The 26,508-nt window shown below is 43.4% G+C and overlaps 2 protein-coding genes across 2 annotated transcripts in view; both read right to left on the bottom strand.

The window, feature by feature from the left end:
- LOC129706556 (cytidine and dCMP deaminase domain-containing protein 1-like) overlaps positions 1-1,026 on the bottom strand; it is a 57,271-nt gene extending 56,245 nt beyond the window's left edge. The window contains exon 1 of the mRNA XM_055650918.1: positions 1,023-1,026. Coding sequence (XP_055506893.1) covers positions 1,023-1,026 — 4 coding nt within the window. The remainder of the gene's footprint in view (positions 1-1,022) is intronic.
- LOC129706260 (cytidine and dCMP deaminase domain-containing protein 1-like) lies at positions 121-26,508 on the bottom strand. The gene is made up of 5 exons (XM_055650398.1): positions 25,504-26,508; positions 24,746-24,848; positions 13,087-13,122; positions 10,722-10,849; positions 121-1,386 (listed from the first exon to the last, which is right to left on the bottom strand). Exons 2-5 carry the CDS (start codon positions 24,771-24,773, stop codon positions 1,171-1,173), a joined length of 408 nt encoding a protein of 135 aa, XP_055506373.1. The 5' UTR covers positions 24,774-24,848; positions 25,504-26,508; the 3' UTR covers positions 121-1,170.

Here is a 26,508-nt window from a genome sequence, read left to right as displayed (position 1 = left end):
ACAAGCAAACCAAATGGAGAAAAGATGAGTGGGATGCAAGAGAGAATAATGCCACAGGGAGAAGGGAAAAGGTTTGAGATTGCCTTAATGAGAGCTAGCAATAGTCTCCTTTTGTGCTACAACAAGTCAATAAAAAACTTGATAAAGAAACAAGTCAAAAGGGTATGGAGAGGTTAGACATTCTGAACTTGGAATAGATAGGGTAGAGAGAATCTGGCAGTGATATGGTAGACAGAATCGCATTGACTTGACAGTCAGGACCTTTATCTGAGGATGAAAATATCAAAGATAAGAGAACATAGCTATAATGTCAGAGGAAAGGGGGAAATATTAAAGGTGACGTGCAGGACAGGTTTATTCCACAAAAGTGATGGATGCCTTGAATTTGTTGCCAGCGGTGGTGCTGGAAGCCAATATGATAGGGATGTCAAATGGGCTTTTAGATAGACACATGGACATGCAAGAAATTGAGGGAAATGGGTCACCTGCAAGGAGAGGAGATTAATTTAATTTAGCATCATGTTTGGCATTGAAATTGTGGGCTGAAGGGCTTATTCCTGTGCTGTAGTGATCTATGTTCTACTGTATGTAAATACGATGGTGGGGTACCTGAGAGAGTGGGGACATAAATACCAGGCAGTAAGGTAAAGGCTGAGTACGAGAATACACAGTGATAATTTGAAATACGTTTAAAGAAAAGCTTGGCAGGGATGGGTGTCTGTACAAATGCTTGGTATGGATTGTTGTGTGAGTTGTGGGAATGAGAGATCTATGACAATTGTTCACAGACAATCGCTTAATCAATAATTAGGAAGTGAGATTTAATTGTCGATGACTAAGTCACTCTATCATCTGCATCAATCTCATGATCTTGAGCCACAAGGAATTGCAGTTGCTAGAATCTTGCATTGAACACAAAATTCTGGAGTAACATCAGCAGGTTGGGCAACATCTCTGAAAGGACATGGGCAGGCAGGTGTTGGGGACCCTTCTTCATTGTCCAGGTCTCCCATGTGTGCTACTCATGACCTTAAGAATTGCCTCACAATCCTCATTCCCAATTATATGAAAGAACAAATGCACTTGGTTCAGAATCAAGGATATCTTCATTTCGACAGCCAACACCAGGAGCTTTGGGGAGGGGGAAAGTGGAAAAGAACTGTTCTGAAGTCAATGATTTTGTAAAGTATAAGTCTTGCCTTGAACTAGACATTTTGCGCATTCAGTGCAGGGTTTCCTGGAGAGGTACACATTGCACCCGTTTGCCATTGTTGTCAGGTGCATGATGACGAGCTGCACGGCATGTAGCTGTTTCCGAGAGCAGTCCATTGCCACGATTCGCTGGAGGGAATTGGACTCGCACATGACAATCCCAGTTTTATTCATCTGTGAGAAAAGATGTGAATTAAACCAGGATAATGAGATAGGTCACTTGAAAATGTATTATAAATATAGCCGTGGCCAACGGCAGACATGTACTACAAGGATTTAAATTAATCATGTTCTCAGCGGTGTCCACTGCACCCGTCTCCATCAGATAAAAACAGAAGCGAATCATCGATCCAAAGTTTATCCTTACACAAAACTGATGTAAACTTTTGGAAAATATCCAGCAATAATAAATGCACCAATTTCATATTGAAAATGTCACTCCCTCCTGATTCCATTTGCTTTAAAATAAGAGCATTTGTTGAATGCCCTCCAGTGACCTTTATAACAGTCAATCCTGTCAATTCAAAGATCAGAAGAACATAGAAACCATTTGCCTACCCTTCCTCATCATACTCGGAAGTGAAGTTGAGATAAGCTTCCCAATATTCCCAAAGATTAGCTCCACTCTCACGATAGTTTTGTTGGTCAGGTGTAGAAAATTGTGTTGGGGTAATGTTGCAGCTTTGTTTGACACAGGCCAGACTGCATCACAGATTATGGGCCCATTCTGTTTAATCTCACCCAAGGAGATAATGCCTCCAATCCACTCCCCATCCCCACTGCCAACCCCTGTCCTAGAAATCAATCTGTTGAATTTTTAGAGTATGCTGAATCTGGGTAGCGTAATTAAACATTTTCCTTTCAACAACTCCTGCACTAATACATAACTTTCCATTGAAGTTGCAATGCTCGTCAAGTGGTCAAGTCGAGTCTATGGTCACAGGCCCAAGTACGGTGAGTACATGTACAATGAAAATCTTGCCTACAAAGTTTCATCTCCTCCCATAGGTCAATCTTCAGTTGGTGGATGCAATTAAAACTTTTAAAAGACCTTTGGACAGACATATGGATAGGAAGGGTTTAGAAGTAAATGGCCCAAATCCAGGCAATTGAGACTAGCCCAGTATGCCAACTTGGTTGTTGGTGGACAAGATGAGTCAAATAACCTGCTTCTGTGCTACATAGTTCTGTGACTCTTTGTTTCTAAAACAGACTGTGAGGAGAGAGCAGTTGGATTCAAACCTGTTTCTGCAATATCTCATTACAACACTAAAACTACCTCTTCTCCGCAGTACTCATCCCTACTGGAAGTGACAGAGAAATGAAGTTAAGCTGAGCAGGCCATGATCTGGCAACCGCTTGCTTTTCTTACTCATGCCATTGTGGGCAGTCATTCAGCCCATCAGAGTTGCTGAGTGGTTGCTATGGGGCGCCGTCCTGTGGTATGGCTGCCCAGCCTGCAGCTGTTCATTTTTCACTTTATTTTTATTTTTAATGAGTTTTAGTGTTTTGTTTATGGAGTTCTAGACTTTTTTATGTGGGGGGGTGGGGGTGGGGAGGGGGAAACTACTTTTCAGGGTCCCTACCTGGTCGGAGAGGCAGCTTTTCTCCGGGCTGCATTTTCGACACGTCCTCGCGGCCTACCAGCGGGCCTGGAGTGGCGTTTCGTGAGGGGAACGCCCAGTACCTCGGCTTCGGCGGCGGTACAGCGCTGGATCGCTATTGCGGAGCGGAGCGGGCGATGCCTTGCCTGGGTCGCCGCGCTGGAACTCCGGTATGCTGAGACCGCCGATATAAACATCGCGGAGCTGCGAGTCTTTGGAGCGGCCAGCTGCGGGCGGCCAGCTGCGGGCGGCCAGCTGCGGGCGGCCAGCTGCGGGCGGCCAGCTGCGGGCGGCGGCGCTGAACTTAAACATCGGGAGCCTGGGATCTCTCAATGAGATCGCCAGTGGTGGAGCTCCAACGGCCTTGTTGGCTTCGGAAGCCGCGGTATCCGGTAAGGGAAGTGGCCTTCCAGGGTTCCCATGCCGCGGAGAGGACTCTCCCGACGTCGGAGTACAATCATCCGGCGAGAACGGCCTGGAACATCGGGCCTCCTGAAAAGCAACTGTGGAGGCCTCAATAGGCCCGACTATAGGTGGACATGGGATGGGGACTGGACACTGTGCCTTCCCTCATAATGGGAACCATTGTGGGGGGATGTTTTTATGTTTAAATGTCTTTATTATTGTTATGTCTGTATTCTTTCTTTATGTGCTGCATTGGCAAGAAACATTTCACTACACCTAGGTGTATGTGACCAATAAAATAACCTTTGAACCTTTGAGATCCATACTGACTCTCAACAGAGTTATCCCATCAGTGCTATTTCCCCTCTGCTTGCGAAAGCTTTTCACTGTCCGTCAGTACACGTGACAATAACCTAAACTGAACTGCTTATTTCTCTGTAACTGGCCACTCATTCTCTGTGACATGCCCAGAAGCCAATTCTCCTGGCAGTTACCTACATTAGGGGGCATTTTATGCCAGCCAATTAACCTACCAAATTATCAGGATGCAGGTGGAAACTGGAAAATCTGGCAGAAGCCCAGATGGGTCACAGGGAGAATGGGCAAACTCCATACACATTCTTTCACAAACATCCCGACACCTTCCTGCTATTCACGAGAAAACATTTACTTGAAAGCTGTAGTCTTCCTAAGTGTCCAGTTAGATTAGAAAGAAAATGTGTATTGAATGATAATAATCTCAATTCTGACATCAGGCGCCGTACCAAGGACGAAGACTCTTTAATGATTTTAAAATCTCATTCAGTTTTACCCACTTCTGATCCTCCATAACAATTTTTATTCCCATCAAGTACTTTTTGAAAGAACTGGCTAACATTACTCCAACGACAAACTGGTCCTGCAATAAGATACTTACAAATGCTCTACACAGCTCGGCTTCATCTCATTGAACGTTTCACATCTTGGCCAACCTAACTCTTCAAACTTAATTATCTATAAGCAACACATGAATGTGCCATCCTATGCTGCCAGGGTAAGCTAGCAATTTTGGACAATCTTGCTTTAATTTATGTGAGAAAAGGGTTAATAGGGATCGTTGATTTATACTAGAACTTTGAAAAATATAACTTAGAAGGAAATTAGCTTATCAGCAGAAGCCAGACTGCTGGTAGAATAAAGTAACAATATACAGAACAGAGAGAAATTCTAGATAAAGAAAGTAGCAAACAGCTAGAAACCGCAGAAGCCTTGGGAGTCTGACGTCAGGAGATGGTCCGAGACATTCCTGGACATTCTCGTGGGAATGTGGGCTTTATGTTATGATTGGACGAAACTCGATGGGGAGACATGAGGTAGTGACCATAGTGAAGAAAGGTATAAAGATAGAAAGCATCTCCATCTTCTTTGTGCCTCTAGGGGACATCAGAGGAGAGGCACCTATTCTGCAGAATATGAAATTAATAAAAACACTTCTTTGTCTGAATTTGTCTCAAGAGCATTTGTGATTTTTGAATCTCACAACTTGGGGGCTCGTTCCGAGATCCAATACTCTAGACAGCTGACGGGAGTAGACGGACGAAGGGAAGGTGCACCCTGCTGAGTTCAGCGGTCTCAGACTCCTTGCTTGCCATCAGCTGTTTAAGCAGTAGTATCCAGACCAAACAGAGACTCGGCAAAGAAGTGGAAGTAGTTGAAAATCGCGAAAAATCAATCGAGCAATTTCTGTGCACAGAACCCAGGTAGGAACAATGACTAATAAAGTACTTCCTGGGCGATTGTGGAAAGACCTTGTGGTTGACGCTCTGAAGGATTCAGGGGGCTGCAAGGCAAACCCAGAAGGGAGGGGAAAAGGCTGTGGGCCAAATCCCCGCATTCTGCCCAATAGTCCGTTGGGGCAAATGCTGGACCCTGGAGGGCAGGAAATACCCAGGGGTTGGAGAAGCCAACAATGATAAGGTATAGTCCGTTGGGACAAATGCAGAGCCGGAGGGGGCCAAAATACCCAAAGGAAAGAGAAGACAGGGGCCGGGGTGGACGAAGATCACCCGGCCAACAGGACGGGGAGTCAAAGGGCAGAAGGGGAAGATAAGTTCGGTTGAAATTAGACCCCTGAGGGAGGTACCTAGGAGAGGACCCTGAGGGGGAAGGGGGTTTGTTAAATAGCCTCCTTGAAGATCCTTTAGGTCTGACAAGAACAGTTAGATCAATTCCTTTTCACAGAAGTGAAAAACAAGTAGTAAAGATTATGTTGCAGGCAGTAGAAGAGAGAGAGAGACAGGATGATGAGGGAGTTACTCCCGAAAGTAGCAGATAAGAAGACGGCAAAGGCCGGGGACAAGAGTGCAGGACAGGGAGAAAATATAAAATGAATAATCTATTTGAAGTAAGAATGGAACGAATGTGATTTGTATGTAAAAACCGGTTTGGAACGAATGGTTGTAAGATGAAAGGTTGGAATGAGCAAGTTGTAAAATTGAACACAGTGGCGGGAGCGAGAATTTCCACTGTAGTTCAAATTGGATTGCGAACAAGCTGTAAAATTAACTCTTTGTATCCTCGTAACCTGAAAAAGGGAAGTTGTAAAAATCAGCTTTTGATTTTCTTTTAATCGTTTCTTGATGTTCTTTTAGAATTCTTGTCAGTAACGTTAATTTGGAAAATTGTTACTAGTGCTAGGAATTGGACATTTAAAATAATGGTGAATATGGATTGAAATAATTGGAAATAAGTTAATTGATGAAACATGACCAGCTTTTATGGTTTGTTGTTTTATGGTAGACATTCAAGTTGAGAAACAGAGAGAGAGAGAGAGACAGACACAGAGAGAGAGAGAGCCAGACACAGAGAGATACAGAGAGAGAGAGAGAGACAGAGAGAGACAGAGAGAGAGAGAGAGAGCCAGACACAGAGAGACAGAGAGAGAGAGAGAGAGAGACACAGAGATACAGCCAGAGAGAGAGAGCCAGACACAGAGAGATACAGCCAGAGAGAGAGAGAGCCAGACACAGAGATACAGCCAGAGAGAGAGAGAGACACAGAGAGATACAGAGAGAGAGAGAGAGAGAGAGCCAGACACAGAGATACAGAGAGAGAGAGAGAGAGAGACAGACACAGAGATACAGAGAGAGAGAGAGAGAGCCAGACACAGAGATACAGCCAGAGAGAGAGAGAGCCAGACACAGAGATACAGCCAGAGAGAGAGAGAGAGAGCCAGACACAGAGATACAGCCAGAGAGAGAGAGAGAGCCAGACACAGAGATACAGCCAGAGAGAGAGAGAGCCAGACACAGAGATACAGCCAGAGAGAGAGAGAGAGCCAGACACAGAGATATAGCCAGAGAGAGAGAGAGCCAGACACAGAGATACAGCCAGAGAGAGAGAGAGAGCCAGACACAGAGATACAGCCAGAGAGAGAGAGAGAGAGCCAGACAGAGAGAGACAGAGAGAGAGAGAGAGAGAGAGAGAGAGAGAGAGAGAGAGAGAGAGAGAGAGAGAGAAACAGAAGTAGGAGACGACAGGATGACAGATTATCCCTTGGGGCACCCATAAACTGAGAGGGCTAAAAAAAATTAAAATAAAAAAATTAAAATAAATAATAAATAAAAATGCCTCACCCTATATCCCTGATGGGGAAGGAAATGGATTAGGGCTTTGGAGGAGGAGAACGTGGGACGATTATTGGCCATGAAAGATTTGAAGGCACCATTGGTAAAAGTGGTGGGAACCACTAAGTGTCAGATAAAGATGCATGATGTAAATTGTTACATCCGGGCCGACAAAAGACTACAAACATGGCCGCCGCTCACAAACTTACCGGCTACAGCGCCATCTTCTTGTTGGATGCCGTCATGACCGAGGGTATGCAGGCCCCTCAGCAAATGTTACCCACTTAAGGTGAACCCCAAGGAACAAAGGGGAATGAAAAGGTGGAGAGTTGAAAATGGACAAGAAATAAAAGGCAACCAGTGAACATTATATTATGAACTATTGTGGTGGAAGTCATTCTTCTTAAAGTCAAGCAGAATTGAAGGAGGTGGTGGGATTGTCATTTATTTCCAACCCCCGATTCAGCAAACAGTTGGTCTCTGCGGTCAATGTCAATGAACAAAGCCCCTGGTTGAAAAGACTGAAATAAGTGATGAACTGACACAAGTGAGTCCTATGAGGGAACCAAGCGGGGCCAGAGAGTTACATGCCAATAATACATGTCTTGGGGAACTTTTCCTCAAAGTCCTATCAGGAGTGAAATTAATCTGGAGATTATAAGCCCTAACAGGACTGGGGTCCCCAAGAGAGAGAAAGGGATTTAAGGAAGGATGTCAAGAAAGGCTATGATGAGGTAGGTTTTTTTAATTAGATGGGAAAGGCAGAGTTGAAAGTTGAGGGGGAACTTCTTTACTCAGAGAGTGGTAGCTGTGTGGAATGAGCTTCCAGTGAAGGTGGTGGAGGCAGGTTCGATATATGGTTATATGGTATACCCTTAGAAAGTATTTGCTGATGTGGACAATTTGTTGGTTTATTCCACAAGTGAAGAGAGAGAAATACTTCAGAATATAAGACAGCAGATGATGACCTTGGGAAAGGCAGGATATGGTTCAGACTAGATTGGAAATGTTGAAATTGTATGGTGAAATGGAAAAAGTACATGTCAAAGAAGTTAAATTAAAATGCAGACAAAGCAGCTGAAACAGCATCTGGAAGAGATGTCCAGGGTAAGTCTGAATCGATTTAGGTATGAGCACTGTAGTGTCGTTTATGCTGAATAAGGTAATTAAGAGGTTTGGTAAACCCACAGAAATCAGCTTTGACAACGGATTGTTTTCATTTGATGAAAAGAATAAATGGAACATTGAAGGATAAAATAAATAAGATTTGTGTAATGCTCTGCCATTGGCACTGAAGAAATGTTGCATGCAAACTAACCAGCAGGTGACACAATGGAGAAGTTCCTGCAAGGGACCGAGTTTGGAACAGTTACAGATAGAATTTAAAAAGTATATGAAACAGTTAATAATGATATACAAGTCTATTTATGAACAGGTAAAGTAAAAGCTGTTGGAGATGGACCAGGAAGAAGGACCCTTTAAACCTGAAGACAAGGTGTATGTATGAGTTTTCTAAATCACCGACCGATGTTCGTTTAGAAGGTTGAGATACCTAGTACGATTTCAATAATTACATGAGGGCTGTCCCACAGGTACGAATAGATAATAGCCCTGAGGTAATTGAACAGGAGGACAAAGAAGAGTAGAGTTTTAACAAGAACTTGTTTGACATCAGTGGTGGGAAATAATGGAAAGGATACTAAAGACAATATTATAGGAATTTGGACAAATAGGGTAGGATTAGGAAGAATTAGCATGGATTTGTGATTGTGATATTTGACTAATCCTGATTTTTCTTAAAAGAGGTTATTAAGAAAATTGATGAGGTTAAAGTGGTGAACTTCAGTAAGGCCTTTGACAAGGTTCAATAAAGGAAATAAGGTTAGTTAAGAAGCGGTTAGTAAGGAATAGCAAGATGGATTAAAAAGTGGCTGTATGGGAAATGTCAGAGAGTAATGGTGGATGGATGTTTATCAGGTTGGAGGTCAATGACTAGAGGGGTACCTCAGGGATGTGTGTTGGGTCCACTGTTGTTTGTCATGTGAATCAATAATATGAATGTTGGTGTGGTTAGATTAAGAAGTATGTAGATGATACTAAGATAGGTGGTGTTGTGAATAATTAAGTAGATTTTAAAAATGTACAGAGAGATTTAGGTCATTTGGAAGAGTGGGTTGAAACATGACAGATGGGTTTAATGTTGATAAGTGTGAGGTGATACAACTTGGCAGGACAAATTCAAATTAGACTTACATGGTAAATGATTGTGAATTGAGGAATGAAGTTGAACAGAGGGATCTAGGAACAACTGTGTATAATTCCCTGAAGGTGGAATCTCGTGTAGAAAGGATGGTAAAGAAAGATTTTGGTGTGTTGGCCTTTATAAATCAGAGCATTGTGTATAGAAGTTGGGTTGTAATGTTAAATTGTATAAGCTATTGGTGAGGTCAATTGTGGAGTATGGTGTATAATTTTGGTAGGCATAATTATAGGAAAAAGGTTAACAAAATAGAGAGTACAGAGGAGATCAATTAGAATGTTGACTGGGTTTCAGCAACTAAGATACAGAGAAAGATTGAACAAGTTAGGTTTTTATTATTTGGGAAAGATAGAAGGAATACCCACCATGGTAATGATGTTTTCTTAAGGAACTGTTTACTGGCAGTATCTCATTCTATTACAGAATTAAAAACCAAGGGGCTGCTGGCACAGAGTCCCCATCTCGACTTGCCAATCCATTCTGTGAAAGCAGAGAACTGGGATCTTGTAAAATCATGGAAAGAAGAAAAGCTGCAACCAAAGTGGACTGGACCCTACCTTGTGTTATTAATCACCGAGACAGCAGTACGAACAAAAGAAAAAGGGTGGACACACGCAAACCGATTTAAGGGTCCTGTGGAGGCCCCACCGGACAATATCAGCCCGTAGACTGTGCGTGAAGGGAAGGAACCATTGACTTTGTGCCTATTCGGATGTTGTATCATTCCCTGCGCTGGCCTTCAGAACACAGTATGACTAGCGAGAGGAGGATAGGGAGGCGAAGAATCTGCTGCTAGCACTAGAAAAGGAAGATATTGTATAAATCAAAAGATGCGTAGCAAAAAGAAAAATGGTGGATTGTGAGAAAAGGGTTAATAGGGATCGTTGATTTATACTAGAACTCTGAAAAATATAACTTAGAAGGAAATGAGCTTATCAGCAGAAGCCAGACTGCTGGTAGAATAAAGTAACAATATACAGAACAGAGAGAAATTCTAGATAAAGAAAGTAGCAAACAGCTAGAAACTTCAGCAGAAGCCTTGGGAGTCTTTGACGTCAGGAGATGGTCCGAGACATTCCTGGACATTCTCGTGGGAATGTGGGCTTTATGTTATGATTGGACGAAACTCGATGGGGAGACATGAGGTAGTGACCATAGTGAAGAAAGGTATAAAGATAGAAAGCATCTCCATCTTCTTTGTGCCTCTAGGGGACATCAGAGGAGAGGCACCTATTCTGCAGAATATGAAATTAATAAAAACACTTCTTTGTCTGAATTTGTCTCAAGAGCATTTGTGATTTTTGAATCTCACAATTTCTCAGCAGTATGGCTTGGTGACTCTGAAGCACTTGTGTTTGTTTCATTTGTGCCAAATACCCAAATACTGTAGGCTAAAAAAAAAATTTAATCTAAATTATAACAGATCTGGTGAAACTTTGCTGTTAAATGACCCACTCGTTCACGAAAATCATGTTCTGGTCAGTGATCTCTTTGGGCAAAATACCAAACCAGTTACTGCCATTTTCCATCCAACTTAACACCAGAGTTTTAGGTTCAACACAGAAATGAAACACAGTTAAAATCTTTGGTCAATACTTTCTACTCTTTAAATAAATTTACTGTTATGTTTCCTACCTTGATCACCTGATCACCACGTGGTTCAGAAAATGGAGACTCACAGAGTGGGGACTCCTCCATGTGTAGAGCGAGTAACATAAAGAGAGTCTCCTTGTCATCCAGCCGTTGGATGGGTCTGGCATATTCTGCAATAAGAGTCATAACAACCTGTTCAAACTCTTCCTATAAAAGAGTTAAACTGAACTTTCATAGTCAGCAAGTATGGTGGGAGTATTTAATCTCCGATAATGGCTCAAGCTTTAACTTTACTGTATTATTACAATATAATATTCTTCTTTCTCTCCCCTGTCTCCAATCCTCCAATATACATCCCCTTCTACAGAATTATAAGAGTCTTACAGCATTTAGCCTCTTTGGCCCAACTCATGATGCTGACCACGATGTTTTTAGTTTAGTTTAGATACAGCACAGCACAGAACAGCCCCTTCGGCCCACCGGGTCCGCGTCGACCAGCGATCCCCGCACGTTAACCCACTAGGAAATATTTTTACATGTACCAAACCAATGAACTTACAAACCTGTACGTCTTTGGAGTGTGGGAGGAAACCAAAGATCTCGGAGAAAACCCACGCAGGTCATGGGGAGAACATACGGGTCGGCATCCCACCAGTCTAGGGCTGCCGGACAACAGGCAGAGTCGAGCTGGAGATAGCGTCCCCCTTTGCTGCAAGTCTAGGCGGCCACTCCCTTCTGGCTCCTGCAATCTATATCTCTCATTTCCCTGATCCCTAACCAGTCTGAAGAAGGATCTCGACCCGAAACATCACCCATTCCTTCTCCCCAGAGATGCTGCCTGTCTCGTTGAGTTACTCCAGCTTTTTGTGTCTAACCAGGATTACATCATCTCTACTTAATCCTTCTAGGAGTCATTCACTGGAACTGATGCTTCACAATTGGCCACCCGGTTCTTGATCACTGCATTCTCCTTGAGTCTCAGCTATATCAGTGGATTCTCTGATCTTTAAATCTCAATTTCTCCAGTCCTACATTGAAGTTTGACCGGATCCCTCTCTGCATAAAAACATATGCACAATAGGCCTGCTACTGGAGCAACTGTTCCACAGCATCAGAGATCTGATTTCAATCCTTACCTCATGTGCTGCCTGTGTAGTTTGCAACTTTTCCTTGTGACCACATGAGTTCCCTCTCACATCCCAAAGATGTGCAGATTGGTAAGTTAATTGAGCACTGTAAATTGTTACAGGTGTGTAGGTTAGTGCTAGATCCAGGGAAACTTAATGAGAATGGGAGAATAAAAAGTGGGAATAGTGTAAATGGGTGTTGATGGTTGGCACAGACTCAGTGGGCTGAAGGGTCTGTTTCTATGATGTATCTCTCAATCTCTATAACTATTAATCAGCCTTTACGTTTGTGAACTTTATCTCTGTAATCCTGTTTTGTCATTGCTAACACTTCACACGATCATAACCAAACCCTGATCTTGACTTACTACCAAATACCCTATGCGTGTCTTATCAATGCCTTTCGTTCACTGTTTTCCTCTTGTACCAATACTCGGCCTTTTAGCTTTGTTATTTCATAATTTTCTGATAAACCAAACTTTCCTTTGGTTTTCTCATCAGCATGTGTTTGATCTGGGTGGAAAAGTATTTCCAGGCTGTGTTCTACTGAGATGCTATACAAAAAAAGTGAGAACGAGGAAGTTCAAGATCCAAGATCTAACTTTGAGAAGAATGGGGGTGAGAGTCTGTTGCAGAACCAGAGAGGAGATATTGATTCTGTCTCAGTTATTGGAACAATGTATAAGCGTTGACTGTTGGGAGTGTGCACATTGTTTATGTGGTTATAGCCAATGACAGTTGTCTGGTACAGGCAGGATGGACAATTGTATTTTCCTTTATTTATAGTTATAGGATCATTTAGCATGGAGAAAGGTCTTTCAACCCACTGACTGCGTATCAGCTTCAAATACTCATTCTCAAATACGCATACTGCCTCAATCCAACACCCACCCCATTTTATTTTCCTCATATTCCAATCAATTCCCCCCCCCCCCCCCCAATTTCCACTACGCAGCTACACACTAGACAAACAATGCACCATGTATAATAAAGTATGTGGGCACAAACCCACACAGTGGCAGGGGAATGTGCAGACTACACCAAGCAGCACCTGATGTGAGGATTAAACCTGGATCTCTGGTGCTGTGAGGCAGTAACTCGACTGGTTGCCTCACTGTGTTGCCCTCCCTTCCCCTAAGCCAGCAGAAGAGCAGCTGATGATCCATGGAACTGGTGAAAGGCGATATTTTTATTCCAGGAAAATAAATAATTTTCATTTTACATGCTGTGGAGAAATTAGTTAAATCTCCAATAAAATAGGAAAATGCAACTATTATTACCATCGTTCTTTCTTCCATCTGCCTGTTTGGTCGAACCTAGGAGAAAAAGGAAGTGGATGAAACAATCCTCAACCTCATTTGTTTTAATCAACTGCATATAAAGTATAGCAATCTGGTCACCAAACTTAACCACGCTGATGTTTGGCAGGTGGAATTTAAGAAATCATTCTGACAATATTTCATGCAAAAGAAAGCCCCCCAAAATCTCATGCAGAAAATTGTCCTCACCCATCCTGCCCACCTGCCCAGCATATCACCATCACCCATCTGTTGCCAAGATATTCTTTAATTCCTTCCTTAAACACGTCCAAAATGTCTTGCTTTACTATCTTCAACAGGATTTAGTTTCACGTATTTCATAACCATTTAACAGCAAAGGCCTACTTTGTTTCCATAAGCATCTTCCTTAGATTCAATACTTTTTAACATTTCTGCTGGTTTCCATGGAAGGAACATTTTTCCTGTTGCTTTTGTGCCCTAAAGGTATTTATCCATTATTTATTTGAATACTTGCATTGCCTATCAATTGTTATATCTTTTAATGTTGTTTACCCACCTCTCTTAGCCTAGTTGCCTGCTCTGTTTAAACTGATTCCAACATTTAGAAAGAAAAATCTGGTTAAATAAAATTTAATGTAACATTCAATTACATAATGTTCATTCCTTCTTAGGAGCCCCTTTACAATCAGATCAATGCATTCTACTGACATATAACTAGATTTAAAATAGCCTGTTCATTGATTTATCTGATTAACAAATCCATCTTGTATACTTTCCAGAATTAATTCAGTACATTGTTAATACTAATTTGAATGTTTCTGCTCATATGTAAATTAAAACCTTTTGATATTATTCTGTTACCCCTGTTAAATGCACTTTCAACTTCCTTTTATATTCCATGCCTCACATTATGAGTGCCTAGTATCACAGTGCGATATTTTTTTCCTTGTTCGATCCAAGCAGTTAGTTGTGAATTTCTGCCTTTAATAAATATTTTTAATTCTGCCTTTGCTTCAAATATAAGCTACACAAAGGTACTGGGAGACACTGAGGAACCCTACTATGATCTTCAGTATTAATAAGCCAACGTAAGCAACAATAACCATTTAACAAGCCATTTTATGGTTTGATTTTGCCAATGCTGCTGCAGGTAAAACGTGATAAAGTAGGAGCTATCCCATGGCATTAACAATAAATGACAAGATATTATTAAGAAAAAATATCTCATTATAGATGTTTATCAGGTTTGCTGCAGCACACGAGTCGGTGTAATTTTAATTCAGTATGTTACCACACACTGCCATAACAGGAAGATGGAAACTGTGATACACGCACAAAGGAAATGTTGTATGATTTAGAGATTTTAAGAAGTATGCAGACACCATCTCTCCTGTTTGCCTTTGGATTTGCTTTGTGCTTGTGGTGTACCAGATCAATATCCCCAGGGGTGACTAAAGAGTTAAGGCATCTCATATAGCTGTGAGGAATAGAGTAAACCTTTGGTCATATATTTCTCTTTTTTTTTTCAATTGAGTTCTGTTGAGTGTATAGTTTTAACTTTCGAGAGTTTTCATTTTATTTTTATAATATTTTTACAAATTTAGATATTTTAAAAGCTCAGATGATTCAATAAATGTGGTGGCAATCACAAACATTCAATCACTGACAGCTTTGACAGTAACTTAGCTGGGATGCTTGACGTTGTGGTTCTCAGGTCCTTGCCCATTCTTGCATGCAGTGAATACTTGCTCACGTACTGGCAGCGCCGATGAGTTATAGATCCCTTTAGAGGACTCCTCTGCGCAGGGGAATCAGTGTATGGGCATTCATGTTGCCACCACCGGGCATTGGTAGTGTACCCCCCCCCCCCCCCCCCCCCCCTTAAGGTCCACCCGTCCCACTTCCAGGAACTCCCTGCACATCCGAGATCGAATGGGCAGAGCTGTGGGCACTAGCCCATCCTTCCTGCAATATTGAAGTCTGGTGATGCAGGTCAGGTACTGTTTTTGGTAGAAGATCGCAGGGCAGTAAAGCTGCTGGGGGGGTGCTGGGATAACAAGCATAAAAGGAAGCTTTACTGCTCAGTAATATTTCACACATTATATGAGCATTTTTCATTTCTTGCAAAACTATGTGCCAGCTTTATTCTATGTTCCTCCCCTCATGGCTGATATGCAGATGTTGTGGTGTCACTACCACCTTTGTTCATTGACAGAGGGAACCCAAGGTGAATCTCACAAGAAACCGGCACCCACCAGAATACTGCAGAGGCGTTCATGTGGACTTTATCTTCCTGGAGTACCCCTGATGCAGGCAGAAGGGAGGTAATATTGAGAAAGAACAGTTTCCAGGGAGCAAGCTGTGTAATTTAGGAGTGTACAACAGCTGCTGACAGACCTCCACAGGTGATAAAGGTTCCCAGGGAGCATAATGGGAAAGTTGGTGATTTACATCTGTGCTGACAAATCTATATCTGGTACCATAGGCTTGACAATTCTAAACTATTTTTGGGTCCAATCATCCATTCGATGTTCCATTAATTTTCCTAGAAAGGTGTCCAGTCACTAAATTATAGCTTGCCTGGAACTCAAGAGGCTGTACATGACAAATATTCCTGGTAGGATCAGAACAGTAACTGAATAATTATATTAACTCATTTGTCGCATGATCTGTGAGTGCTGACCACCCAGATTGGTATTTTCAGAACCGCCTTATTATTAATCTAAAACAAATGCCCTAACCTGCACTCCCGACAAGATCCATTAGAATGCTTTTAGCCCTGAATCCTATACCCACATTGAATCTAGCTATGCCCAGTGATTGTAGCAGCGATCCTCTGCTGCATATCCATCCCCACAGTATGTCCATGGAGTTAGTAGCTCCCCAGCCTAAAGCCACTGGCATCCGTTGTTTGGTTATGGCTAAATGGCAGACGGCGATAGGAATCTGTAATCTGTGCCAAATTTATCGACCCCACCACTGAAGTTCTGATAACTTCAGTGGGTAACTCCATTTTGCGGTCATAATGCCCTCTATTAATGGATCCATAGTGTCTGAGTCCTTTGGACTTTGCAAATTTTGATAATGCAAGGGCACACTTCATGTTGGGCAGCCGGGAATGCTGCTACTATAGAGCCAATAACTCTGGCTACGTGCCGTATCCTTGGTTGCGGTGTAGCAATTAAATTATTACAAGCTTCGATGAGTGAAACTTTTTTGTTTCTAGGCAGAGTGACAGTCATATGGATAGTGTCAATAGTGAATCCTAAGTAATCCATGTTAGTAGTAGGCTCCAATATTGATTTATCTGGGTGTAGGATGAATCCCAAAGTTTCAAGGAGTTGTTTAGTGGCTAAAACTCCTGCGACAGCTAGTTCCCTTGTTCTCCCTAATATGAGAACATCGTCCAGATAGGCCACGACTAAATGTTTTTGTTCTCTCAATTTTTTCATGGCCACTTTGAGAATTTTTGTAAATAATCTGGGAGCTGTTGTTAAACCATTGGGCAAGGCTCTGTACTGCCACAGTTGGCCCATCCAGATAAATTTCAGATATTTGTAATAATCCTTATGAATGGGTACTAAATAGTAAGCATCCTTGATATCTATGCTTGCCATGTAGTATCCCTTGGAGATCAGTTGTCTGGCAGTGACAAATGTCTCCATTTTGAAATGTTGATACTCAACAGACTGATTGAGTGACGTCAAATCAATAATAATGCGACACCCACCATCTTTCTTGGATTTAAGAAAAATATTTGATACAAATTCGTGCGGCTCGTGTGTGGTCATTTCTATGATGCCTTTAGCCACGAGCCTATCTAGTTCAGCTTGTCCTTCTACCTTCTCAAAAGCTGAGGGAAGGAATACCCTTTGGGGCATGTTCTGAACTGGAGGTTGTAAGCCTGGTTTGAATTCAATTTTGTATCCACTGATACTGTTGAGTATAAACTTATTGTTAGTTAAGGAGCACCAAACATGCTTGAAGAACCTCAAACGTCCTCCTGTTAATACAGCACCCGTTGTCTGTGTATGTTGGCAGGAACCAGACCCACCTACCTCCATGTTTATTTGTGGGGTCGTTTTCGGTCGGTTTGGCCCAAGGTTGTCCGTGTTGGTGCTGCGGTGGGGCGGCGCATCTTCCCACGGCTCCGCCCTGGGCCCCGCTCTAAAAAAGAGCTCTGGGGGTATTGGGAGGCGGTCACCAGGCTTTCACCAGCTCGGTACCTGCTGGTGGATGCCGAGGCGTGCTGCCAACTGTTCCATATCTGCCCGTTGACCGTTTTGACCCGCAGCGCCTCGCAATTCTCTGGCGCTGTGTACGTGTCAAGGGCCTGCTGGACGACCTTGTCCTGCAGCGGGTTGTTGGACAGCCTGTGGGTGGCAATACCATCCCAGTCGTTGGGGGCGCTGCGTACCGGCCCACTACACCCAGTAGCTCTTCTTCTAGCACGCCCGGCATACTGATGTTATCCTCCGCCTGCCCTTGGGATAGGCCAGCCCAGTCCTGGCCTCCCTTACTGCCCTCGAACATAGAGGGTACAGAAGGGTGTGGTGAGGAGGAGGCCAAAGCCCGTCCTCCTGGGAGATGCCTAGCCTGCATCTCCTCATCGATCATTTGCTCTAGGAGCTGCCTCATGCAGCTGATGCGAGCGTCTCCCCGTTTCGGTGGTGGAGAGCGTTCCCGTTCCTCCGATGAATCGGAGGACATCGGCCGGTCGGTTTTGTGAGTAGCCTTCCTCCCTGTGCGGGGCGTCGATATCTGCAGCACAGGGGGCGGCTCGGTGTCGGGTGAGCGGGAGCGTTGAAATGGCTCCTCCGCTACGAGTGGCTGCCGCCCAGCTATGGACCCCTCCTCGGGTGGAGTTGGGCAGGCAGTCCTTCTGGCTGGTCGCTTTCGAGAGGCCATAATTCTCCCTTGAGCGACTCTGTAACACAAAAAAGGCACTTACCTGAGGTCTTGTCTTTATGCTGCAGCTGGAGAGCCTGGCTCCAGCTGCTGCCGCTGTTGCACTGTTGACGTAAAGCCGCGCCTGCGCGCTGGGTGGGTTCTTCACGTAGTCACTCACGTGACTCCGAAGTAAAATGTAACATTCAATTACATAATGTTCATTCCTTCTTAGGAGCCCCTTTACAATCAGATCAATGCATTCTACTGACATATAACTAGATTTAAAATAGCCTGTTCATTGATTTATCTGATTAACAAATCCATCTTGTATACTTTCCAGAATTAATTCAGTACATTGTTAATACTAATTTGAATTTTTCTGCTCACATGTAAATTAAAACCTTTTGTTATTATTCTGTTACCCCTGTTAAATGCACTTTCAACTTCCTTTTATATTCCATGCCTCACATCATGAGTGCCTAGTATCACAGTGCGATACTTTTTTCCTTGTTCGATCCAAGCAGTTAGTTGTGAATTTCTGCCTTTAATAAATATTTTTAATTCTGCCTTTGCTTCAAATATAAGCTACACAAAGGTACTGGGAGACACTGAGGAACCCTACTATGATCTTCAGTATTAATAAGCCAACGTAAGCAACAATCACCATTTAACAAGCCATTTTATGGTTTGATTTTGCCAATGCTGCTGGAGGTAAAACGTGATAAAGTAGGAGCTATCCCATGGCATTAACAATAAATGACAAGATATTATTAAGAAAAAATATCTCATTATAGATGTTTATCAGGTTTGCTGCAGCACACGAGTCGGTGTAATTTTAATTCAGTATGTTACCACACACTGCCATAACAGGAAGATGGAAACTGTGATACACGCACAAAGGAAATGTTGTATGACTTAGAGATTTTAAGAAGTATGCAGACACCATCTCTCCTGTTTGCCTTTGGATTTGCTTTGTGCTTGTGGTGTACCAGATCAATATCCCCAGGGGTGACTAAAGAGTTAAGGCATCTCATATAGCTGTGAGGAATAGAGTAAACCTTTGGTCATATATTTCTCTTTTTTTTTTTCAATTGAGTTCTGTTGAGTGTATAGTTTTAACTTTTGAGAGTTTTCATTTTATTTTTATAATATTTTTACAAATTTAGATATTTTAAAAGCTCAGATGATTCAATAAATGTGGTGGCAATCACAAACATTCAATCACTGACAGCTTTGACAGTAACTTAGCTGGGATGCTTGACGTTGTGGTTCTCAGGTCCTTGCCCATTCTTGCATGCAGTGAATACTTGCTCACGTACTGGCAGCGCCGATGAGGGTAGAGGACTCCTCTGCGCAGGGGAATCAGTGTAACAGCATTCATGTTCCCACCACCGGCACATTGGTAGTGACCCCCACCCCCCATCCACCCCTCCCACTTCCAGGCCAGACTGCCATCTCGGTGGAATGGGCAGAGCTGTGGGCACTAGCCCATCCTGCTCTGCAATATTGAAGTCTGGTGGCATCACAGGGAGGCATTTGGTAGAAGATGTAGGGCAGGTAAAGCTGCTGGGGGGTGCTGGGAGGACAAGCATAAAAGGAAGCTTTACTGCTAGTAATATTTCACACATTATATGAGCATATTTTCATTTCTTGCAAAAATATGTTGATGCAGCTTTATTCTATGTTCCTCCCCTCATGGCTGATACAGCAGGAAGTTGTGGAACCACACAAACCTTTGTTCATTGACAGAGGCCTTCCCAAGATGAATCTCACAAAGAAACCCCCACCCACACCTACTGCAGCGTTCATGTGGACTTTATCTTCCTGAACCGTACCCTGATGCAGACACTGAGGTAATATTGAGAAGAAGTTACAGTTTCCAGGGAGCAAGCTGTGTAATTTAGGAGTGTACAACAGCAGCTGACAGACCCTCCACAGGTGATAAAGGTCGAGGGAGCATAATGGGAAATATGTGTCTGACATCTGTGCTGACATCAAGCCAATGAAAGGGCACAGACAAGGCAAACTATGCTTGGGCATCACAGAGAATGCTCCATTAATTATGCCTAGAAAGATGTGCAGTCATTCATTATGCTTTGGCAGAACTCAAGAGGCATGTACATGACAAGATTCCTGGTAGGATCAGAACAGTAACTGAATAAAACATTAACTCATGTGTCTTCTCTGTGAGTGCTGACCGACCAGATTGTATTTTCAGAAATTTGCCTTATTATTAATCTAAAGCAAATGCCCTTCCCTTTGCTCCCGACAAGAACCATTAGAATCAACAGTGCCCTGAATCCTATACCCACATTGAATCTAGCTATGGACTGAAACAGCATAATCAATGCTGCATATCTGTCCCTACAGTATGTGCCAGGTTTTCGTGTCTGTCAGTACTGGCCACATGCAGCTGCTGTTTAAAAGGCTAAATGGCAGCAGTTCTGATCAGAATCTTAGAATCTTGTTTTTTTCCCATAACTAATGTATAACTACATTCTAAATGATTACCCAATTAACCCCTGCCATTCTGCATAAATGGATCCATTAGTGTCTTTTCCCGCATTGGACTGGAAACATATTGATGCAAAATATTCCCCTGAGCACACTTCAATAACTTTAACCCCCTCTTGCCCAACTACTACCCCAATCCAATTGGATAGTTGACAACATCCTTTAGTGGCACTTAATAATTCTTATCTATATAACTAAAAATTTCACCTTGGCCACTTCCTGTCTGTGCTGTATATTGATTTTAGAAAGAACGCTACCATATATCGCTGATTTTTGGCCATCTTACTGACAGTCCTCCTCCGCTGAGGCAGCCCCGAGGATTTTTCCGATCGATGGAAAATAAAAAATCTTGAGATCAGCTGATTGGTCCTCTCGCCTGTCAATCACCATGATGAAAGTAACGCGCCTTCCGGGGGGGGGGGGCAGGACTATAAAACCCCGGATGCCTGGATATCACTCTGGAAGATCGCGTGGGCGAGTCCACAACTGTGATTCTAAGCTGTGAATCAACTGAACTGTGAATCTGCAATGTACTTGCAATAAATGATTTGTTAGCCCTGAATGACAATGCAATGAGTTGAACTGTGAGGAGGATGCTATGAGAATGCAGGGTGACTTGGACAGGTTGGGGGAGTGAGCAGATGCATGGCAGATGAAGTTTAATGCGGATAAATGTGAGGTTATCCACTTTGGTAGCAAAAACAGGAAGGCAGATTACTATCTAAATGGCGTCAAGTTGGGAAAGGGAAAAGTACAACGGGATCTGGGGATCCTTGTACATCAGTCTATGAAAGTAAGCATGCAGGTACAGCAGGCAGTGAAGAAAGTGAATGGCATGTTGGCCTTTATAACAAGAGGAATCGAATATAGGAGCAAAGAGGTCCTTCTGCAGTTGTACAGAGCCCTAGTGAGACCACACCTGGAGTATCGTGTGCAGTTTTGGTCCCCTCATTTGAGGAAGGACATTCTTTCTATTGAGGGAGTACAGCGTAGGTTTACAAGGTTAATTCCCGGGATGGCGGGACTGTCATATGCTGAGAGAATGGAGCAGCTGGGCTTGTACACTCTGGAGTTTAGAAGGATGAGGGGGATCCTCATTGAAACATATAATATTGTTAAGGGCTTGGACACACTAGAGGCAGGAAACATGTTCCCGATGTTGGGGGAGTCCAGAACCAGGGGCCACAATTTAAGAATAAGGAGTAAGCCATTTAGAACAGAGATGAGGAAACACTTTTTCTCACAGAGAGTGGTGAGTCTGTGGAATTCTCTGCCTCAGAGGGCGGCGGAGGCAGGTTCTCTGCATGCTTTCAAGAGAGAGCTAGAAACTAGCTTTCAAGAGAGAGCTAGAAACTAGTCTTAAAACTAGCGGAGTCAGGGGATATGGGGAGAAGGCAGGAACGGGGGTACTGATTGGGGATGATCAGCCATGATCACATTGAATGGCGGTGCTGGCTCGAAGGGCCAAATGGCCTGCTCCTGCACATATTGTCTATTGAGTTGTTTGGCAATTTGGTGGCCTGCACTCTGCTTGAAATGTTATGAAATTAAATGTGGTGGCATGCATTCAGCTTGAAATGCTATGAAACTGAGTGTGGTGGCCTGCACTCTGCTTGAAATGATATGAAACTAAACGTGGTGGCCTGCACCCTGCTTGAAATGCTATGAATCTGAATGTGGTGTCTGCTTGAAATGCTATGACATTGAATGCGGTGGCCTGCACTCTGCTTCAAATGCTATGAAATTGATGGGGTAGCCTGCACTCTGCTTGAAATGCTATGAAATCAAATGTGGTGGCCTGCACACTGCTTGAAATGTTATGAAATTGAATGTGGTGGCCTGCACTCTGCTTGAAATGCTATGAAATTGAATGTGGTGGCCTACACTCTGCTTGAAATGCTATAAAATTGAAAGTGGTGGTTTACACTCTGATTGAAATGCTATGAAATTGAATTTGGTGGCCTGCATCCTGCTTGAAATGCTGTGAAATTGAATTTTGTGGCCTGCACTCTGCTTGAAATGCCACCAGCCCTGAATGACTGCCAGCCCACCGGCCTGAGTGACTGAGCTGCCAGCCCAATAATCCATTCAGACCACAATGTCCATACTAGTCCCTTTGGCCCACAACACCCATATGTGTGCTCCAGAAATCCCCCATTGGCCACCAATATTGGAATTGGTGGAGGTGGAATATTGAATTGGGGGACCAGCCCTCCCGTGTGAACAGGTCCACGGACGATGCGGTCTCCCAGGTCTTGCACACCGCTCTCTCCCATCTGGACAGCCAGAAGGGGGGCTACGTGAGAATGCTGTTCATAGACTACAGTTCAGCCTTCAACACGATAGTCCCCACCAGACTGGCCGGGAAGCTACTGGAATTGGGGCTCAACACCTCCCTGTGTGCCTGGGTCCTGGACTTTGCACCGCCAGGCCCCAGGTAGTCAAGATGGGAGGGAACACATCGAAGTCCCACACCCTGAGCACAGGATCGCCCCAGGGTTGCGTCCTCAGCCCCCTATTGTACTCCCTGTACACACATGACTGTGTGGCTAGGTTCAGCTCCAATTCAATAATTAAGTTTGCTGATGACACTGTGGTGGTGGGCCTGATCTCAGACAATGATGAGAAGGCCTACCGGGAGGAGGTGGCTGATCTAGCACTCTGGTGCCAGCAGAACAGCCTCCTCTTGAACATCAAAAAAACGAAGGAGCTGATCATGGACTTTAGGAGGGCACATCATCCGAGGACGTACACTCCATTGAATATAAATGGGGATCCTGTGGATAGGGTGAACTGTTTTAAATATCTGGGAGTCCACATCTCTGAGGATATGACATGGTCATCACACGCCTCAGCACTGGTGAGTAAGGCAAGGCAGCGTCTTTACCACCTCAGGCAATTGAGGAAATTCAGAGTGTCTCCGAGGATTCTACAGTGCTTCTACGCAGCGGCGGTGGAAAGCATCTTGTCCGGGAACATTACCATCTGGTTCGGGAATTGCTCTGCCAAGGACAAGAAGGCCATGCAGAGAGTAGTGCGTTCGGCCTAACGCACTATGGGAACTTCACTCACCCCCCTGCAGGAACTATACAACAGGAGGTGCAACTCCAGAGCAAACAAAATCATGAGAGACCTCTTCCACCCCTGCAACGGTCTGTTCCAGCCGCTACGGTCAGGCAAACGCCTCCGTTGCCATGCAGTGAGAACGGAGAGGTTGAGAAGGAGTTTCTTCCCAGAGGCAATTCGGACTGTAAACGCCTTTCTCACCAGGGACTAACTCTACAGAACGTTTTTCCTTCTATTATTTATTATGTAAAAGAATATGTGTGTTATGATTGTGTTTATAATTTGTTTGGTTGTTTTGTTGTTTGTCTTTTGCACAAAAGTCCGCGAGCATTGCTACTTTCATTTCACTGCACATCGCGTATGTGTATGTGACAAATAAACTTGACTTGACTTGACTTGACTTGAACTTGACTTGAACATGGGACCCAACGAGTCCCACTTAGTCTAGTATATCTTTATAAATTTCCCCACAAATTTTCTACACTTCATTCTTTTTACTTGTTGGCCAATAGAATGCACCCAGAAGTGCAATGGTATTTTTATTTCTTAAGTCAAATTATGTGGTTTCTGTCCTTTATCATCCAAGAACATTCTCTCCTTTCAGCAATCCAATATCTTCCTCAGCGATATTCTACAATCTCTCTGACTTCTTACTTTCCCTTTCCCAAACATCCAGGATATATCTAATCCTAAATCTTAATTTGTTTTGGGTCAGATCTTTGCACTACAGTATCAGAACTCCGGGTGGCTATTTATGCCTGCAGTCAATCAATTTAAGAAGGGGGTGGGGGTGACTCCTGTACCACCTGCTCACCCTACAGTCTCATGCTCACACATTTCCTATCTGCCTGAATGTACAGGTGAAGTAGTGGCAGATGCAAAGCAGGGCCAACAACCATGATAAAGGAAGTGTTACTGGGTGTTCAGACAGCCACTGAAACTGCTCACAACCTGACTCCTGGCACCTGGGAAGATCAAAACAATTCTGCATCTGACTCCCAGTAAATCTATGAGGTAGGATGCCCATTAAACTGCACGAATGAAGATCATGTTACTGGTCTTCTCTCTGGGTGACTCATTCAGTTGTATTGTTGGTGATTAATTATATATATTTCAGCAAGCACAACATGAGGCAAGTTCCAGACTGTATAATTCTCTTCATATGGTCTTAGTTTTAAAGAGCTCTTACCAGCTGCATCCTCCTCCCTTGTATCCATTTTAAGTTAGATCCAGCTGGGTCTTGGTGTTGTGGATCCACTGAGTAAATCCAACGCTGGACAAGGCTAGTTTTGCTGTTTACAACGTAAACCCATGAAATGAGGCAGTGTGAAGAAGAAGAAGAAGAAGAGAACAACCATATTAAAACTATGTTTTGGCACTGTTTCATCTGTCCCACTATATTAAGGAAGAGCTGAGGTTCATAGAAACATAGAAAATAGGTGCAGGAGGAGGCCATTTGGCCCTTTGAGCCAGCACCACCATTCATTGTGATCATGGCTGATCATCCACAATCAGAAACCTGTGCTTGCCTTCTCCCCATATCCCTTGATTTCACTAGCCCCAAGAGCTCTATCTAACTCTCTTTTAAATTCATCCAGCAAATTGGCCCCTACTGCCTTCTGTGGCAGAGAATTCCACAAATTCACAACTCTCTGGGTGAAAAAGTTTTTTCTCATCTCAGTTCTAAATGGTCTCCCCATTATTCTTAGACTGTGGCCCCTGGTCCTGGACTCCCCCAACATTGGGAATATTTTTCCTGCATCTAGCTTGTCCAGTCCTTTTATAATTCTATATATCTCTATAAGATCTCCTCTCATGCTTCTAAATTCCAGTGAATGCAAGCCCAGTCTTTCCAATCTCCTCATATGTCAGTCCCGCCATCCCAGGGATTAACCTCGTTAACCTACGTTCATTTATTCGAATAGTTTTAATGAAATATACACCTACCAGAGTCTCTAGCTGTTCGTTTAAAAGGCTCACAGTTAAAGATCTGCAGCACATGCAACCAGGAAGTGTCCTTCCTGTCAGTATATTAAATTCCGTCTAACTTTCGATGGTTTCGTTTTCCTAGATTTTAAGTTTTGTTTTTACTCAATTAAGTGCGTGAGTCATTGAAAAAAACAAATATTACTATGGTTGAATGAAGATATAAGCTGCCAACATCAAATATTTTTGAATAATTATGATTGGACGTGATTGGACGGTTTTATTTGTAAGAAAGAACTGCAGATGCAGGTTTAAATCGAAGGTAGACACAAAATGCTGGAGTAACTCAGCGGGTGAGACAGCATCTCTGGAGAGAAGGAATGAGCGACGTTTCGGGTCGAGACCCTTCTTCAGACTGATGTCAGGGGAGCGGGCGGGACAAAGATAGAATATATGTGGAGACAGGAAGACGAGTGGGAGAACTGGGAAGGGGAAGGGGATGCAGAGAGAAAGCAAGGGCTATCTGAAGTAAGAGAAGTCAATGTTCATACCGCTGGGGTATAAACTACCCAAGTGAAATATAAGGTGCTCCAATTTGTCAATGGCCTATGCTCCATAGAGGCGCAAAGGGCTTAAGAAGAAAAAGAAAAAGAAAAAGTTCCTCCAATTTGCGCTGGGCCTCACTCTGGCAATGGAGGAGGCCCAGGACAGAAAGGCAGATTGGAAATGGGAGAGGCAGTTGAAGTGCTGGACCACCGGGAGATCAGTTAGGTTAAGACGGACTGAGAAGACTCTATCTACTCCCAATTTCTACCGCCAATTCCTCCGTCTATGCTGCATCTGCGCCCAGGATGACATGTTCCATACCAGGGCATCGGAGATGTCCTCATTCTTTAAGGAACATTCTTTAAGTCCCCCTTGTCCTCACCTTCCTCCCTATCAACCGTCACATACAGGATATGACTGTGGTGGCCTGCACTCTGTTTGAAATGCTATGTAATTGAATATGGTGGCCTGCACTCTGCT

Source organism: Leucoraja erinacea, chromosome 19 (assembly GCF_028641065.1).
Source record: "Leucoraja erinacea ecotype New England chromosome 19, Leri_hhj_1, whole genome shotgun sequence".
In the NCBI taxonomy this organism is placed as follows: domain Eukaryota; kingdom Metazoa; phylum Chordata; class Chondrichthyes; order Rajiformes; family Rajidae; genus Leucoraja; species Leucoraja erinaceus.
The sequence above is the reverse complement of the archived record's forward strand: the minus strand, read 5'-3'. Positions and strand labels throughout refer to the sequence as shown.